Here is an 18359-nt window from a genome sequence, read left to right as displayed (position 1 = left end):
GATCATCAAACACATTTAACCATTAGTCAAATATAACACAAGTAAACACAAAATGCAGTTTTTAAATGATGGTGTTTATTATTTAGGGAGAAAAAAAATCCAAACCTACATGGCCCTGTGTGAAAAAGTAATTGCCCCCTTGTTAAAAAATAACCTAACTGTGGTGTATCACACCTGAGTTCAATTTCCGTAGCCACCCCCAGGCCTGATTACTGCCACACCTGTTTCAATCAAGAAATCACTTAAATAGGAGCTGCCTGACACAGAGAAGTAGACCAAAAGCACCTCAAAAGCTAGACATCATGCCAAGATCCAAAGAAATTCATGAACAAATGAGAACAGAAGTAATTGAGATCTATCAGTCTGGTAAAGGTTATAAAGCCATTTCTAAAGCTTTGGGACTCCAGCGAACCACAGTGAGAGCCATTATCCACAAATGGCAAAAACATGGAACAGTGGTGAACCTTCCCAGGAGTGGCCGGCCGACCAAAATTACCCCAAGAGCGCAGAGACGACTCATCCGAGAGGTCACAAAAGACCCCAGGACAACGTCTAAAGAACTGCAGGCCTCACTTGCCTCAATTAAGGTCAGTGTTCACGACTCCACCATAAGAAAGAGACTGGGCAAAAACGGCCTGCATGGCAGATTTCCAAGACGCAAACCACTGTTAAGCAAAAAGAACATTAGGGTTCGTCTCAATTTTGCTAAGAAACATCTCAATGATTGCCAAGACTTTTGGGAAAATACCTTGTGGACTGATGAGTCAAAAGTTGAACTTTTTGGAAGGCAAATGTCCCGTTACATCTGGCGTAAAAGGAACACAGCATTTCAGAAAAAGAACATCATACCAACAGTAAAATATGGTGGTGGTAGTGTGATGGTCTGGGGTTGTTTTGCTGCTTCAGGACCTGGAAGGCTTGCTGTGATAGATGGAGCCATGAATTCTACTGTCTACCAAAAAATCCTGAAGGAGAATGTCCGGCCATCTGTTCGTCAACTCAAGCTGAAGCGATCTTGGGTGCTGCAACAGGACAATGACCCAAAACACACCAGCAAATCCACCTCTGAATGGCTGAAGAAAAACAAAATGAAGACTTTGGAGTGGCCTAGTCAAAGTCCTGACCTGAATCCAATTGAGATGCTATGGCATGACCTTAAAAAGGCGGTTCATGCTAGAAAACCCTCAAATAAAGCTGAATTACAACAATTTTGCAAAGATGAGTGGGCCAAAATTCCTCCAGAGCGCTGTAAAAGACTCATTGCAAGTTATCGCAAACGCTTGATTGCAGTTATTGCTGCTAAGGGTGGCCCAACCAGTTATTAGGTTCAGGGGGCAATTACTTTTTCACACAGGGCCATGTAGGTTTGGATTTTTTTTTCTCCCTAAATAATAAAAACCACCATTTACAAACTGCATTTTGTGTTTACTTGTGTTATATTTGACTAATGGTTAAATGTGTTTGATGATCAGAAACATTTTGTGTGACAAACATGCAAAAGAATAAGAAATCAGGAAGGGGGCAAATAGTTTTTCACACCACTGTATAAGTGCTTAAAATGCCCTTTCATAATCCTGAAAAGTAAGAAATAGAAACATTGTGTGAATGAAGAAATACAAAAAGAAAACAAATAAACGTACATGTATTTATGGGGACGATCAGGTGTATTTCACTATGACTGGGTAAAGAAAAAAAAACTAATCCAACAGACTTTAACTCTAATACAGCAGCATTCATGGTTTGTAGAATTGAATTCAATAACAAATACTTCAGTATTTAAATTTAAGAACTTTTTTGTGCGTTTTGGGATTTCTTTAATGCAGCAGTTATTCTTGTAGGAATTGCTTACAAGTGAACAGAGTTTTGTAAAAGGCAAAACAGCATTTTCTTTCCTTTCAAAGCTTTTATAAGTGAGTAAATGATGCATTTATTTCCTAGAGATTCATTAATTAGAAATAAATCTCATATAATAAAGTGAAATTGACTTTGTAACTCTTATTTGAAGCCACAATAGTGAGCTTTTCTTATTCTAAGATTTGAATCAGCATTGTGTTTTAGCTAAGCTGGAAGATGTTGCTGCTTTTTTGACTTTTATGGTTTCTGGATTTTTTGTTTTGGCTACTTAGTGTTAGGGTTACAGGAAATTGGTTATTTAGAGTTGGTGATTTTTTTTTTTCTCCTGCATACTCCTTCCTCTCCATAATATGCATATGTTTATAGCCTATTCCAGTTACCATCAAAGTGTCTTCAGTAAAGCATACCATTTAACACAAAAATCAAACCAATTTTTATTCCTCGTGGCATGAAAATTCACTTTTGAACACTTTTAAGGTGTCACAACAAAAACAGTCAGGGGAGCTTGAATTCCGTGAGCTTTCCCAGAGGAGTTACCTCAGAAGCAAGCTTAGCATCCACTAGAGTGGCTGCCTTGAACCTACAACAGCCCATTGATATACCGCCTTTCCCATGCTCAAGGCACTTCAAAATCAAACTTCAAAAATATACTATGAAATGTTCCAAAAATCAGTCAAAATGATTCATTAGGGAGAGGATCACCGCCAAACCTGGCATGTACAGATCAAGGCAACAAATAAACTTTATAAAAGAAGGTTTTATTGGAGGATTATGAAAAATGCAAGAAAATAGTTTACAGAAGCAAAAAAAATCAAAAAGGATTTGCCTAAGAATCAATCCTAAGCAAATGAGCCCCAATATGAAATCCACAAGAAAATCCAAATCAGAAGCAAGCAGTAGCCAAGACGTTGAGATCAAAATCAAATAAAATGCAATACTCAAAAAATCCACCATTTAAAATGTAAGTGCAGTCCTTTCAGTTGTGACTGTGGATGTTTAGGGTTTGAGATTGTGGTGAAAACCAACAGTTACTTCAATTTTGCTAGTCAAATAACATTACATATGTGTTTCTTATTCAGCCACTAAGTTAAATCTTAAATGAAACCAGGCAGTGATTAAATAATTCCATTTCTAGACAAAATTTAATGCATTAAATTTAATAAATTGTGAATTTATCCAAAAGGCTATTTTATGCACTTAAGCAAAAAGTGAGATCTCTTTTATAACAGTTGCCTGCAATCATTTACACATGAAGACGCTGATACTACTGTAAATTTGAATTAAGTTAAAGAAGTGCAAAACAATTAAAAAAAGCAAATGTTTTCTCAATCATAACACACTGCAGCAAAACACTATTACAACTGCAAAAAATTCTTTGTATTTCTGTTGTCTTTAGCACACTTACCTCACTAATTTGGCTCTGGGATCAGTCATCTTCCATATGGAGTTTCTCCTCATGGTTTGGTGCTTTTGTTTGTGGTGTACACCAACTTCCTCCTACATCTCAAAGACATGTCAGTTAACACTAGAATCCCTGAAGCCTATGAAAAAACTTGTAATCCCGGCCCACCTTAAATTCCTTCAAAACTCTGTTTTAGCGTCTTTTGTTTTGTAAATGTGTCGATCAGCATAAGCAGCAAGCAGCCTGCTATCCCATCCCCCCACCACCGCAGCTCAACTTGGATAAAACGTTCTCACAGCTCAAGTCTGTTTATCTCGGTGTGAGGTGCCTGGAGTTGTATAGGGTAAATAATATATTGTTTTTGGAGCATATGGATTTCATGTGTGTTTCATGTCTACAACGATCTATGTAAAGCACTTTGAGCTACTGTACATCATTTTTATGAAAATGTGCTATATAAATAATTGTTGTTGTTGTTATGCAAATATATAATGACAAGAAGTGCGAGGCAAAAAATGTTGAACACATACATAAAACAGAAACTTTTTTCACGTTATAGTACTGACAAAATTTTGATATGAAGTGTATAATGTGTGAAGAGTGAAGTCCAAATATCAAATAAACACTTTCACAAAAGCTACATGTATAACAAAATAAGTGTGCTTTTATTCAAGAATATAACCAAAGAAAAAGAAGTCGTAAGTAACATCCTTAGGCTCAATCGGGATTTCCTTTGGTTGGTCTGCAGACCTTTTAAGAAGCAACCAACCAAAGACAGATTAAAAAACAAAGTCACACTTTCCAGATACAACAATCAATCCAATCTTTTATATCTAGCTATTATTAATGGTCTTCTTCTGAAGCTACAAATCTTAGTAGTAACATGTTCTTAGTTATTAAACCATCTTTGTTGGTCTAACATTAACAGTGCGTGTGAGATAAAACCTGCCCCCAAAGGTCATGCAAAAAGACAGTTTCCACGCAAGGATTAATAAAGAATACCAAAAGAAAAAAAAAACTTATTCTTTACAATTTTTTTTTGTCTTCATATGAATATTACTTCTGCAATCTGTAGGTTGTCTGCCTGGCAATTGGCTGCCGTTTTTTTTTTTAACCTTAATACTAGAGAATATTTTAATAAATAAACCTACACTCTGTACATCATTAGCTCCCTAAAATAAATATAGTCACAATGCACCACTTAAATATCTCACAATCAGAGGTGTGATAGACAAAGAATAAGTATAAGATTTCCAAAAGGAGGTTTGCTGGTTAGCAAATAAACTTCAAGTAAAGTCCAAGTTTATTATTGTGATTTGTGCACAGCACAATAAAGTCAACTTTTGTGTCACACAGGGATTAGTGACAACTGAATAATACCAGCCAACAGTAGGTAGCATACATAACAGACAACATTAGATAATAGATAATAGATGGAAAATTAACCAAAAATAAAAAAGTATTTTCTGGACCATGAGATGAAAAACAAAACAAAAGAAATCAAAAACAATGCACAGGCCAAAACCAGTAAAGCACAAGATCAGTTGTCAAAAACAGGACAAAGAGACAAAAAAAAAATCATACTCAATTGTCTTTGCAAAAAAGATTTTAACAACCATTAAGAGTTCAGTTTTCTAACTAGAAGTAATTTTGATAAAATCCTTGTGGCATTTGTGACACAATACAAAAATTGACGGCAAAGAGCTTACACTGACATAATGTGCTGATGTTATTTACGACCATGTCGAAACATTCTGTGTTAGCTGTGGTTGTAAGCAACCAGATCACAACTTGGAGGCAACCATGAGAACCACTAAGAAAAAAGCAATGACCATTAAATAATTAAAGGAAATGGTGTCACAGTAAATTAATAATAATTAGAACTGAAATGATTATCATATTTCTCTTATTAACATTACATTTGCAGAAAACATTAATGACAACCAGAAATACAGAACAGGTACACCCAGGCAGATTTTGTTATGATTTTAGTGTTTTCATTAACTTTTTGTAATTTACAAACACGACTAATTTCATTTACATCTATTACTATATTTATAGAGCTGCGGTCATAATGTTTTTAACAACAGCTGGTTACTGGACATGTCAATGATGTTCTGATGACGTGTATTTAATACGGTGGTGTGCATTACTCTGTAACAAAGTGTAAAGAGCAATTTTTTTCTTGATAAACCACTGTTTATTGAATTTAGGGACCGAAAATCTTAAGATGGTTAGGACCTTTTTGCTGGAGGCACCCAGAAGGCATTTATGTCCAAACCAGCTCATTTGGCTTATCTCATATTGCTGAGCTCCTCATTCTAGCATTGACAGCAAGCCCATAAATATTACAGAGGAGTGACATTTTAGTTGTAATAGGAATTTTAATTTTTTGGACACTATCATATCAAATCCGAGACCATGGTCCTCAGCCGGAAAAGGGTGGAGTGCCCTCTCAGGGTTGGTAGCGAGATCCTGCCCCAAGTGGAGGAGTTCAAGTATCTCGGGGTCTTGTTCACGAGTGAGGGAAGAATGGAGCGTGAGATCGACAGGCGGATCGGTGCGGCATCCGCAGTAATGCGGGCGTTGCATCGGTCTGTCGTGGTGAAAAAGGAGCTGAGCCGCAAGGCGAAGCTCTCAATTTACCAGTCGATCTATGTTCCTACCCTCACCTATGGTCATGAGCTATGGGTAGTGACCGAAAGAACGAGATCGCGAATACAAGCGGCTGAAATGAGTTTCCTCCGCAGGGTGTCTGGGCTTTCCCTTAAAGATAGGGTGAGAAGCTCAGTCATCCGGGAGGGGCTCAGAGTAGAGCCGCTGCTCCTCTGCATCGAGAGGAGTCAGATGAGGTGGCTCGGGCATCTGATCAGGATGCCTCCTGGACGCCTCCCTGGTGAGGTGTTCCGGGCACGTCCAACCGGGAGGAGGCCCCGGGGAAGACCCAGGACACGCTGGAGGGACTATGTCTCTCGACTGGCCTGGGAACGCCTTGGGATTCTCCCGGAAGAGCTAGAAGAAGTGGCCGGGGGAGAGGGAAGTCTGGGCATCTCTGCTCAAGCTGCTGCCCCCGCGACCCGACCTCGGATAAGCGGGAGACAATGGATGGATGGATGGATATCATAAGTATTGGAGAGGTTGCACAACTACCAGTAAATTCAGAGCCTCATCAGTGTTCGTGGTGTGGTACAACAGACACAAAACTGCTACCACCATGCTTATGAGGACAAGAAGGCAAAAATTACTTGCTAACAAAGGAGATCGACCTCTTAGATTCTCTCAGTTGCATCTTGTTATCCATGAAAATCTCAAAGGAGAGAGGAGATCAGACACAAAATGGGTGGAGTCTCACATACACATTGAATAGGCTTGACTTAACAACAAACATGTGAACACAAATGTCTTTGGCAGAAATTTCCCCACTCTCTGCTTTTCCTCTGGTATGACATCTTGCCTAGATGCGTCTTCCCTAGATGTAGCTGCCATGGGCGGGGACAATAATTCCAATGTCTCAAGATGACATGTCTGATTGATTGGCCGTCACCCCTTTGTTGGGAGATTCTATTTTTGATTGACTGCCCTTTTTATTCTTTGGCCTTTGGACGGTTTGGGACCCTCAATCAATTAAAGAGGAGCCCTTCATCATCTCAGTGGCCCTTATGCAATTAGGGTTTTGTTTCCCTTTCCTATTCTTTTGTTTTGTGGGAGCAAATACTACTTGACATCCTATCACATTGTCCGGAGTGCTTTCACATTGCTTCCCAGTTTCTGTTCCCAGTTGGACCTTGTTAGTCTGAGTAAAGGTGTCTGAGACCCAGGGTTCCGATCGGTGACTTTTTCTTTTTATCATGAAGCCACCTGTCGAAACATGTGCTGCAGGGTTCCCCTCATACAGGAATAGCTTAGCTGTATGGTCAAATCAGTGGTGTAGGGTATTCCTAACCCCGCACCTCTCAAATACTTTTCCACAATTCGAGTGGAGCCCTTGCTGACTTCTCGATCTCCTTCAGCAGAGTACCTAAATAACTTAAAATGTACTGTATAGTCCTTCCCAGCCGGGGTGCCTATTCTTCTTTTACAGTAAAGAAGACTTTTCCTAGGGCTTTAAGATAAACAATGTAAAGTTATAAGTAAAGGTATGGAAAAAGACATATGTAAGGAACTGACCAAAGCCTTTGACTATTACAAGTTAATCTAGTATTTCCATTTAATAAACCATAGCGTTGTCATTAATGACATGCAATAAACTTCTTAGCAAAACCATGGAACTGAACACCATGTCTTTTGAATACTTTTGATCATGGAAGGTAAACTAACATCCATTATAATATATCCTCTTTGATTCACTTAATAAGCTGATGGAGCTTCAGCTTTAAACTTCCTGATTTGAGAACATTTTGATCGGATAAACAATTTCTAATTATCTATAATTTTAAAACATGTAAGCTACATGGAATTTCAAAATCATTTCCCAAATTCTGTTAAGTAGTTCTTAGACATGATAACACATAGTTAGCACTGCTACCTCACAGCTCCAGTGTCCTGTGTTCAAATCAAGTTCCCTGCTGCTAAATGTCTGGAGACTGTGCATTATTCCTATGTCTATATGGGGTTTTCTCTGTTAATGCAGTTTTCCACCCACAACCGCCAAAGACATGAACTTTTGATGACGTGACAGTTCCAAAATGGCCCCATTTGTGTGTGGGTGGATGTGTGTTTGAGTGGGCCCTGCAATGGAATGACGCTTTATTTAGAGGTGGTTACTACTTTGAAGTCACTGTTGCTGGAACAGGCTTTAGCTGCCTGCAACTGTGAAGTGGATTTATTAGGTCTGAGTATGTGATCTTATTAAGCAGTTACGGCTGGTGGTAACCGAACCTAATTAAGTTGGCCTTACTCTTTGTAAGTTAATTGTTAACGTTTAAATTTTTTTATGAGTAAGCACATCCAAGTCATTTTAACAGTCACATAACTACATACACCTACTCAATATCCTTGTCATATAATCCAATAACATTTCCATTTAGTAATATACTGTATTTTGGAAAAAAGAACATGACCCTTGATCAATTACATGGCTTTTCTCCTTTCTGTGTTGTGCAGCTGCAGTGGATAAACTTGTTCATTACATCAAGAGGATCAAAAAGTAATACCCTACAGGTTTTATGTAATCCCAGGGCTCAGTATACATGGAGATAAAGAGGTATAAATACTCAGCATCTCATAGTCCATGTCAGACTTTGGAGAGCGTTGTTAGAAAAAGCACACAACCAACTTACAGATTGCTGAAGGTACAGTTGATTTTTTCCTTTTTTATTAATCATTTACCTTAAATTCAGTAAATACACTGCTCAGAGATGGTAGAATGCCAGAATATCTTAATAATCTCATACGTTTATACAGTTTATAAAATTAATAATACTTTGTGTTAAATGGAGAATTAACATATTATATAGTAAAAAGGTTAAAAAAAACATTTTGTACATATACATTCAGAGGGTCTCATGTAAGGGGTGGTGTGGTGACTCTGAGGCTAGAGATTTGTGCTGGTAATCGAAAGGTTGCTGGTTCAAATCTCGTAAATGCTAGAAGTTACTCCATCCGCTGGGCCTTTGAGCATGGCCCTTAACCTGCAATTTCTTCATCCCAGGTATGACATTAATCTGCATCCAGCCCTGCAAGCAGTTCCTCTAACCTGCAAGGAAAACCTGGGGGTTGATGGCAGGATTGGCACTCCAGCCAACATAAAACAAAAACCCACACTGTTCCAGTGTGGTACTGAGGTGTCACCCATTGCACGGCTGCACTTGAGTCCCAATCTGGGTGGTCTGTCATGCGGTGGGTGTGGCAATATGCTGTGAAATCAGCACATGCTCCCAGCCTCTCTCATGTAAGAAATAAAAGCCATGTGCCTTCTTAATAATCATGGCCTCTTCTTCATAGATTAGCAACCATGCATTTCGAGGATTTGTTCTTTTTTTCTTTGATTAGGTTAGTCTTTCTCTGTTACTCTCACTCTATCAATACATGTATTTTAAAAAGGGACATTTTATATTTACATTACTCTCCAACTTAACTTAAACAGTGTATGACTTAAAATTTTATTTCACAGTTTAATTTTTAAAGTAAAATGATACTATTCCAGTGATTATATTTTAAATTCATAATTAGCTCCCCGAACAACATTCAGCCATCCATTTTCTTAACCTGTTTGCCCAGGACAGAGTCTTGGTGAAGCTGAAGTCTATCCCAGTAAGCAACAGGTATAAGGCACAAACAATCCTTGGAAAGGGCATCGGGTAGTCACAAGGTGGACACACACCCACCCACCCATACAGTAGACCCGATTTAACAATACCAGTTTATCAGGCCTGCATGTCTTTGGACTTCAAGGGGAAACTGGAGCACCTGGAAGAAACCCTTATGCACAGAGAGCACCCGGAACTTGAACACAGAGAGGATATACAACATCCATACAGACAATAACAAACTAAGAGTCAAACTCAGGTCCCTGGAGCTGTAAGGTAGCACTGTTAATCACTATGCCACCACTGTGATGAATTTTTTTTCAGTTTTATATCTCAGTGAAAGAATAGAAGTACAAATGGTTAAGGCAAGAGTGCACAAAAACATAGTTTTGGTTTGATTACTCAAATAATGATATCTCTAAAATTGAATAATATATACAGTACATACACGCAATAAGAATATTTACATTTACCCTTTGAAATGAATAAGCAGATTATTAGAAATCAATAAAACAGATACACAGAAGGTGATTCTTTTTTTCTGCAACACAATGGTCAAGGTAACATAATAAAACTTTTTTCCCTGCAAGTGAACACATTTAGTAAAAAGCATCACAAGACACAGACTGGAGGTTTATATAAAATCATCCTACTGGAAATTTTTTTTTTTTAATTAGGAATGGCATGAAAATTGATAGAGATTTGTTTTAGTAATGAAGGGATACAGTTCATTTATTAAATATTACAATTGATTAGAATATCTGGTGTTTATTATCTCATTTATTAGTTTTGTTTTGAGGGCAATAGGAAAAAGACTTAAGGAAACAGGAAAAGGATGCACAAGAAAGTGTTTAGATAGATAGAGAGATAGAAAAGCCATGTAATTGATCAAGGGTCATGTTCTTTTTTCCAAAATACAGTATATTACTAAATGGAAATGTTATTGGATTATATGACAAGGATATTGAGTAGGTGTATGTAGTTATGTGACTGTTAAAATGACTTGGATGTGCTTACTCATAAAAAAATTTAAACGTTAACAATTAACTTACAAAGAGTAAGGCCAACTTAATTAGGTTCGGTTACCACCAGCCGTAACTGCTTAATAAGATCACATACTCAGACCTAATAAATCCACTTCACAGTTGCAGGCAGCTATAGCCTGTTCCAGCAACAGTGACTTCAAAGTAGTAACCACCTCTAAATAAAGCGTCATTCCATTGCAGGGCCCACTCAAACACACATCCACCCACACACAAATGGGGCCATTTTGGAACTGTCACGTCATCAAAAGTTCATGTCTTTGGCGGTTGTGGGTGGAAAACTGCATTAACAGAGAAAACCCCATATAGACATAGGAATAATGCACAGTCTCCAGACATTTAGCAGCAGGGAACTTGATTTGAACACAGGACACTGGAGCTGTGAGGTAGCAGTGCTAACTATGTGTTATCATGTCTAAGAACTACTTAACAGAATTTGGGAAATGATTTTGAAATTCCATGTAGCTTACATGTTTTAAAATTATAGATAATTAGAAATTGTTATTAAAGAAGAAAAATGGTTAAAGTTGATTTATTTTTCCCTTTTATTGGAAATAATATCCAACATTTGTTAGTCAAAGTTTCTTGTTGATTTAAGGAGACTGTCTTGAATATGTTAGTAAATTACTTTTGGGGTTTTATTTAAGGAAATCCACTATGCATCCAATGACATATATTTAAGTGAGGCATACACAAGGAGGATAAAGCTGGCTCCCTAAAGAATACTCAGTCTACCTCCTTTTGCCACACAAGATCTTAGCTGTTAAATTTCTAAATTCAAAACCCTTCAGATATATTAAAATAAATAAAGAAATAGGTAGGTAGGTAGCAAGAAAAATGGAGGAAAAAAAGCTTGTATTTCTTTCTTCCAGCATGGCTTGTAATGGCAACTACCTCTGTGCGTCCCTGATTGTCCTGTCCATGGTGATTCATCTGTTGCACTCTTACCCTGGAGGAGAAATGACAGAAGGCAAGTTTATAAAAATATTACCCTCAGAATAAAATACTAAAGCATTCAAACATTAATGCACTTAACTGGGGAAATTGCAACATGGTATTAAATTGTTCCTGGGCAAATACCCAAATTCAGGTGCTTGTATAAGTGTCTTATTATTGAAAGCAGAAGCGAGATAAGAGGGTGAATGTGGGAGGATAGTAAACATGAAAAGAATTTAAGTAGTAAATACAGTGACATGGATGGATTAGCCCAGTTCTAACCTAATCTGCCATGGTGGCCCACTCCTCCAGTGACTTCTCACTTCCTGAATGAATTTCCATTCCAAATGACTGTTTTGCTTGCTGTGCTGTTCCTAGAGGACCAAACAGGCACAAAGACAAAATGGAAAAAATATACATAATCTTTTATAAGTGGATGAATACATACTTTCCTTTTTTTTAACTTTTTATCTTAAATGAAGAAACCATAACAGTATGTAACCTCATCTTATTTGTCTGGTTTTTTTTTCTTAAATGGAAAGTAGAAGTATCAGACAAAGTAGTATATTTCTAAGTATTATCTATAATAGATAGATAGTATTGAGCTTCCCATGTGTTGTTACGTGTAATGATCAATTTAACAAGATTCTTCAAATTCTCTCTAGGACACTCCAACTGATCTAATAATGTGACTTGAATGGTAACACTACACAAAATAGGTGTTGTTTGGGCTTTTTGTACCTTTATCAATTTTAGCACCACTCCAATTGTTTGATGTTATTACAGGCTGCCCAGAGTGTAAACTCAGGCTGAACAGATACTTCTCACAACCGGGCGCTCCAATTTACCAATGCATAGGCTGCTGCTTTTCAAGAGCTTATCCTACCCCTCTCAGATCGAAACAAACCATGGTTGTTGTGAAAAATATTACTTCGGAGGGATCATGCTGTGTAGCTAGAGAACTAAAAAGAGTAAGTATTTTCAGTCTATATGAATAAAATCATAATCATGCCTGTTGACTTTTTCAGTTTTGCTTGATGCTATTTATCTGTTTTGCACACTAAGAACTTCAGTTCAAACCTTCGATTGCATATTATCTGTTTTCTTGACAATCACACAAAAACAACTAAACCATTAAATTTTGCTTGTAGGTGGCCGTTGGTCCAACTTAAAATGTAGCCTATATAGCATTTCAAAATGTCCTCTGAAAGGTTTTAATTCGGAGGGCAACCAAAAACTTCATTATTCCAAAACACCCGATTCAATCTTAATGAAATGTTGCCTGTATAATAAAGCTGAACCAACTTAACACCTACGTTACACGGAATTTCATAACTTTCATAAAGGCAGGAGGTGGAGCTAAAAAAATGCATCACTCCAAAATGGCCTAGTTGGAATTCATGAAATTTTGCAGGCATTTTACTGTTAATACAACTTAAAATGCAGAAGTGAAAGCCTTTCAAAAGTTCCACTGAGAAATGGATTTGTCTTGTGGTGTTGGTGGAGGTAGTGGTTTGTAGTGCAAAACTAAAGCCATGTTATAACACCAAAACAGTTCAGCCAATGGTAATGAATTTGGGTACATTCCACATCAGTGACTCAATGCAAATGACTGGGGGGACGGAGTGGGAGTTGTGGGAGGGTGTGGTGTGCTGTGATATCAACATAAAAATTGTGCATCACTCAATAACAGCTATTTCATCAAATTTTGTATTTACATTATTGTTCATGCAATTTATAATATAAGTATGTTTCAAAAATTTCATTGGGGAGTTGTAAGATGATGACCAACACCACAAAAAACGTACGTTACTCCAAAACAGCCGAGTGTATGTTCATGAAATTTTCCATGTATATCACAGTTACCCCAACTTAACATACAATAGTTTAAATACTTTCAAAAGTTTATGAATACAGTTTCAATAGAAAGAACTACTCAAAAGCTGATAGTTTTGTCAAGTTTACATGACATATCATCCATTCATCCATTTTCTAACCCGCTGAATCCGAACACAGGGTCACAGGGGTCTGCTGGAGCCAATCCCAGCCAACACAAGTCACAAGGCAGGAACCAATCCCGGGCAGGGTGCCAACCCACCGCAGACATGACATATCAATAATTCATTATTCAACAAGCCAGTTTATTAATGTAGGGTTAAATATTTATTTGTGAAACCACAGTAAACCAGAAAATACCAACTAGAGTTTGTGGTTTCAACCTAGTAAGGAGTTAACAGCAATTATGGAATTCAGTTATATGCAAAAATACATTCTGGACTCATGACATCTGAGAAACTGATAGACAGGTAGTGTAGAAGATGAATGGAACACTTGCATTTCAGCCAGCAGTGACAAAAGGGTCAACATTTAGAACAAGTTAGGAAATGTACACATGATGTAACTACAGTTTCCTTTCTAAACTTATGCTGTCTTCATATTATTTAGCTAGGGGAATTGCTCCTTTCCTGTATAACTGATCAGTTCAGACACTGTTTTGGCTGCAGGTTGCTAAACTTTGTTCTTTACAATAATAATCCACAAATCATATTAGCTTAGTCAATTAGTCTTATATGCCTATATAATTGCTTTCCTCTTCCATTAATTTCTAGAGAAGTGACTGTTTTTTGTACGTTGATGGTTAACTTACCTAAAACAGAGAGAGAAAACTGCTCCTGTGTGAGCTGCTTGTGCATATGCATGTGCCATTTTCCTGGCATTGTACTGAGTACTCAAGTGGCTGAAAGATGAGTAAAGGTGGAACATACACATAATATACAAGTTGGTGTGATCACTGTCACTGTAAAATTAAAACAGTAAACATAGTTGAAGTCACATAGAATGTTTCTCAATTTTAAGACAGATGAGTTTGCAATTTCTCCAATGCCTTTCAGCACGATCTGTTTAGGATAACTCCATGAATATTTAACTGTCTTCTCAAATGTCCTTCAAAAATAAGTGTGGCAAATATTAACAAAATCGATCCATGAGGACCTAACCTGTTTCTTGTGGACAGACAGACGGACAGACAAACATGGATATTGCAGTACGTTCTTCTTGTATTGTATGCAAATGCACCTAAAAAAACCTAAATATTTCCTTTCTTACCTGAACCCATTATACAAATATGCTTGGGCACTGCCAAGTACTTTCTTTGTTGTTTTCTAGATAATGTCAGTTTTACAGACGAGGGAAAAAAAAAATCAGACACTTGCATTGCCAGAAAATAAAATAAAATCACGCAATTACTTGACGAGATGAACTATAACAGAACAGCCTAAAGTTTTTGTATCGGATAGAATAATTTAAATACAACTGAGTTCCATTTTTAGGTCATCAACCGATATTTATTGATGCCTGGAGAAACTCCAGCAGTGCTATGTAGCTGTAACATTAATATCAAAGTGGGTTGTATTTGTTATTGTAAATGCTCAGCATTTTACAAAATAAATAACAAGAACAAACATTCTTGAGATGGCCATCTTGCAGTACATTACATAAAAGATAAATAAGAGGATATGGCAAATACTAGCAGTAAATAGTATGTAAAAAGTTTATCAGTGCAGGCCCTGATAAGTAATGCAAAAAGCTGATATGCCGACAGTGATACATTTTCATTACTACCTGGGAAGTTAAGCAATGATAGGAATGTTGTAGTTTACTCATACTGAATATTTGAAGGAAACTGTTTTTTCAACAATACATGAGACATATAATGTACTGTACCTGAGTCTGTTTATATGTGTTATAGGAGCTGAATAGTCATGGATTGAAATGTTTTAAGTTTTCTTTAGAATAATCTAATACACAACATTACAATAATTTGTACCATTTTAACTTTCTCTTTTGAGTTTATATGTTGATAAACAGTTATAACATGTTAATACGTTAAGATCTAATATAGTAACAGAAGTGTCATGGAAGCACTACCACCTCATTAATCAATCATCTGAGTTAAAATCCCACAGCTGGTTGTTGTAAACTCCACATGAATATGTTCTCCCCATGTCTGCATGGGTTTTTGTCCCAAAAACGTACTGGTTGGGTTGATTGGAAATTTCAGTTCAGTGCTGTGGGTATGCATGTGAAAGGTTCTGCAACAGACTGGGTCTAGTTCCTGCTGTACTGCCATGACAAGATCTAGCCCCAATGTGTCCTGAATTGGATTATGTATGTTTGAGAATATTATAGTAACAGAATATAGTATGAAAACTTCTAAAAAGAAATTTATTACCCTTAATAACCACTATAAATATATGAGGACTTTTATAATGATTAAAAATCTCTTCAATGTAAAACTAGTGGCAATAAAATTCTTCATTGCACACATGAACACACATATAAAACAAGTCTTACCACTTTAAATATTATTATTCAAATACACACTAACCATTTGTTAATTTTCTGCTCACAAACTTATTCAATGAAGGGTTAGGAAGTTATGAGGCCCCGAATAGAAACTAAACTCTGGACAGATTACCAGTCCAATGCTATCATATTTACAGTACTGGGTTTACCTAAAGTCACCAATTAACTTAGCACACATGTCTTTGAGATGTGAGAAGAAAACTATAACATCCAGAGCAAAGTCCAATGAGAATGCATGCAAGAAGGTAGTAACTGGACTGGAATTTAATCCTAGGACTAAAGAACAATGAGACAACAATGCGATTAACTTCACTACCTCATATCAGATGTGCACAGCACTTAAACTAAGCTGTGTAAAAGTTTAAACATCAAAATTTGCACTGCCAGACATTCTCACTCATTGTCAACCAATGAAATGTTATATCAGAATAATATAAATTGCTGCACTCTAATTGTTGTTTGTGTACTCTGCAAAGTTAAAAGGCAACAGAGAACATAAGGTTAAGTACTACAAACTTAGCACTACAGTTAATGCTGAGACTAAAAGATAAACTCATAATGTGACACAAATAGTACCAGTCGAAGCAAAATTGGAGCCCTAGGTGGGGTGGACAGACATCACACCTCATTGTCCATAGCAGGTAGTCGGCATTAATAGACTTCAGTGACCTGTGTGGAGTCTTTCTCGGTGTGTGTAGTGCACACGCCCCTTCAGTAGCACAAATTACACCTCTTTGTGTATATACCATGAACTTTAGGAAGCATGTGCCCCTTAACTTTCATAAATGGTGCCCCTCAGATAATGGCTTCATTAGCTACCTATGTCAGCTAATGGATTTACCTCTGACTTATGTAATGGTTCATAGGGTCAGAACATGCTGTAGATATCAAGAGATGAGCAGAGTCACCAATATTCTTGACAATTTGGTTTTGGGTTGTGGAATAAAAAATGAAATGTCCAAAAAGACCACTTGAACTCATTCAGCAAATATGTCATAATCTCTTGGCTACTTGTATGTTTAATCCTATAATTCATAAGATTATTATGTTTCAGTTTTATTTTTGCAATGTTTTGGGGACACCATCACAGCACCATTTTGTATTTAGTGTTTTTGTGTGTTCATGAGTAGCAGAGGCCATGCTGCTTACCGCTACTATACCTGTTGCTGAGTATATAACTCCTGGGTTATGTGTTATAAAATTACTCCACACTTAAAGAAGATGCTGTTGTGCTACTTTCAGTCTACAAGCTTTTAAATAAAATATAAGCATTGGTGGTGAAGAATTGCAAATATTATAGTCAGGGAAAAGCCTCTTATTTATGGCTAGGACCTTTCACTGTTACTTTACTTCTTGCTTCTTATTTTGGTTTTGTTGCTGTCTAATGATTGCTTTGCTTCCACCAATGCACCTTCGATTAGTCTTCTGTTTTTAAGCTCTTACCTGTATTGTCATCTCTGTTGCTATACCAGAAATTCTCCTCCAAGTGTTAACCAAGTGACACCCTGTTTACAACAATAGGAAGCTTGAAGGATGTGAGGAGACTATGCTTCCTGCAGCACCATCCTTCCAATGTATTTACACTACTATGAGTGAACAAACTGATTTACATAAATAAAAAAATAAACCTTGTAATGTTTCTTTATTATACCAAATGTTTGCATATACTGTGTACTTACTGTATGTATTGTATTTTAGCTCCATCTGATGGACAACTTGAAAGTGGAAAATCACACTAGATGTCACTGCAGCACCTGCTACTTCCAAAAGTTTTAGACATCAGTACTGCATGAAAACTAAAGGAATAAACAGCGAATCTCCCAATCTCATGTGATAAATAATATAAATGAGATTGCTTTTTTGGTGATTTTTCTGGCATGATATTACCTGCAAATTAATGGTATAATCATTGTAGATGACAACATTTTTTAAATTGGAAAACTAGGAATAAATAAGCATTATGCACACTTAGTGGTAGCATCTGTTAACATGTGAAAATGTATTTATTATTTTAGACAGTTAAATCAGTAGATCACTGTTGATAAATGTCCTGTGGATTACCAATTTACTTTCCCTTGAATAAGTCTTGTTACAGTTGGCTTTAAAGTGTCCATTTTTTCGATCAAATCTATTTTAAATATTATGCTCTGACTACCACACTTTGAGTGTACTTGAAAACTTTCCCATCACGCTATTCATCTTTCTTTCCATCCAACCATTTTCTAAACCTGCTTTTTCCAATACAGAGTTGGAGGGTGGTGGGGCAGAGGCCAAAGTCTATTCTGGTAACATCAACACAAAGCAGAATGCAACCTATGATGGGCTGTCAGTCCATCACAGAGGATGGACTGACATCTTTAATTTTAAAGAAGTTGTGCAGAATACGTCTGTATAAACCCTTACTTCTTCACATCATAATTTAAGTCTTTGATATGTTAAAGAAAACTGAAGTCTATGGAAACCACCATATTCAATGATACAAGGCCAATTTAGTGTCACCAACCAGTGCCA

General features: G+C 36.9%; 1 protein-coding gene across 1 annotated transcript; it reads left to right on the top strand.

Moving 5' to 3' along the window:
- Positions 1 to 11420: 11420 nt before the first annotated feature.
- cga (glycoprotein hormones, alpha polypeptide) lies at positions 11421 to 17762 on the top strand. The gene is made up of 3 exons (XM_028799167.2): positions 11421 to 11517; positions 12270 to 12454; positions 17547 to 17762. Exons 1-3 carry the CDS (start codon positions 11421 to 11423, stop codon positions 17622 to 17624), a joined length of 360 nt encoding a protein of 119 aa, XP_028655000.1. The 3' UTR covers positions 17625 to 17762.
- Positions 17763 to 18359: the final 597 nt, after the last annotated feature.

Source organism: Erpetoichthys calabaricus, chromosome 3, assembly GCF_900747795.2.
Source record: "Erpetoichthys calabaricus chromosome 3, fErpCal1.3, whole genome shotgun sequence".
NCBI classification, from domain to species: Eukaryota; Metazoa; Chordata; class Cladistia; order Polypteriformes; family Polypteridae; genus Erpetoichthys; species Erpetoichthys calabaricus.
Note: the sequence above shows the minus strand (reverse complement) of the source record. Positions and strands in the feature narration are given on the sequence as shown.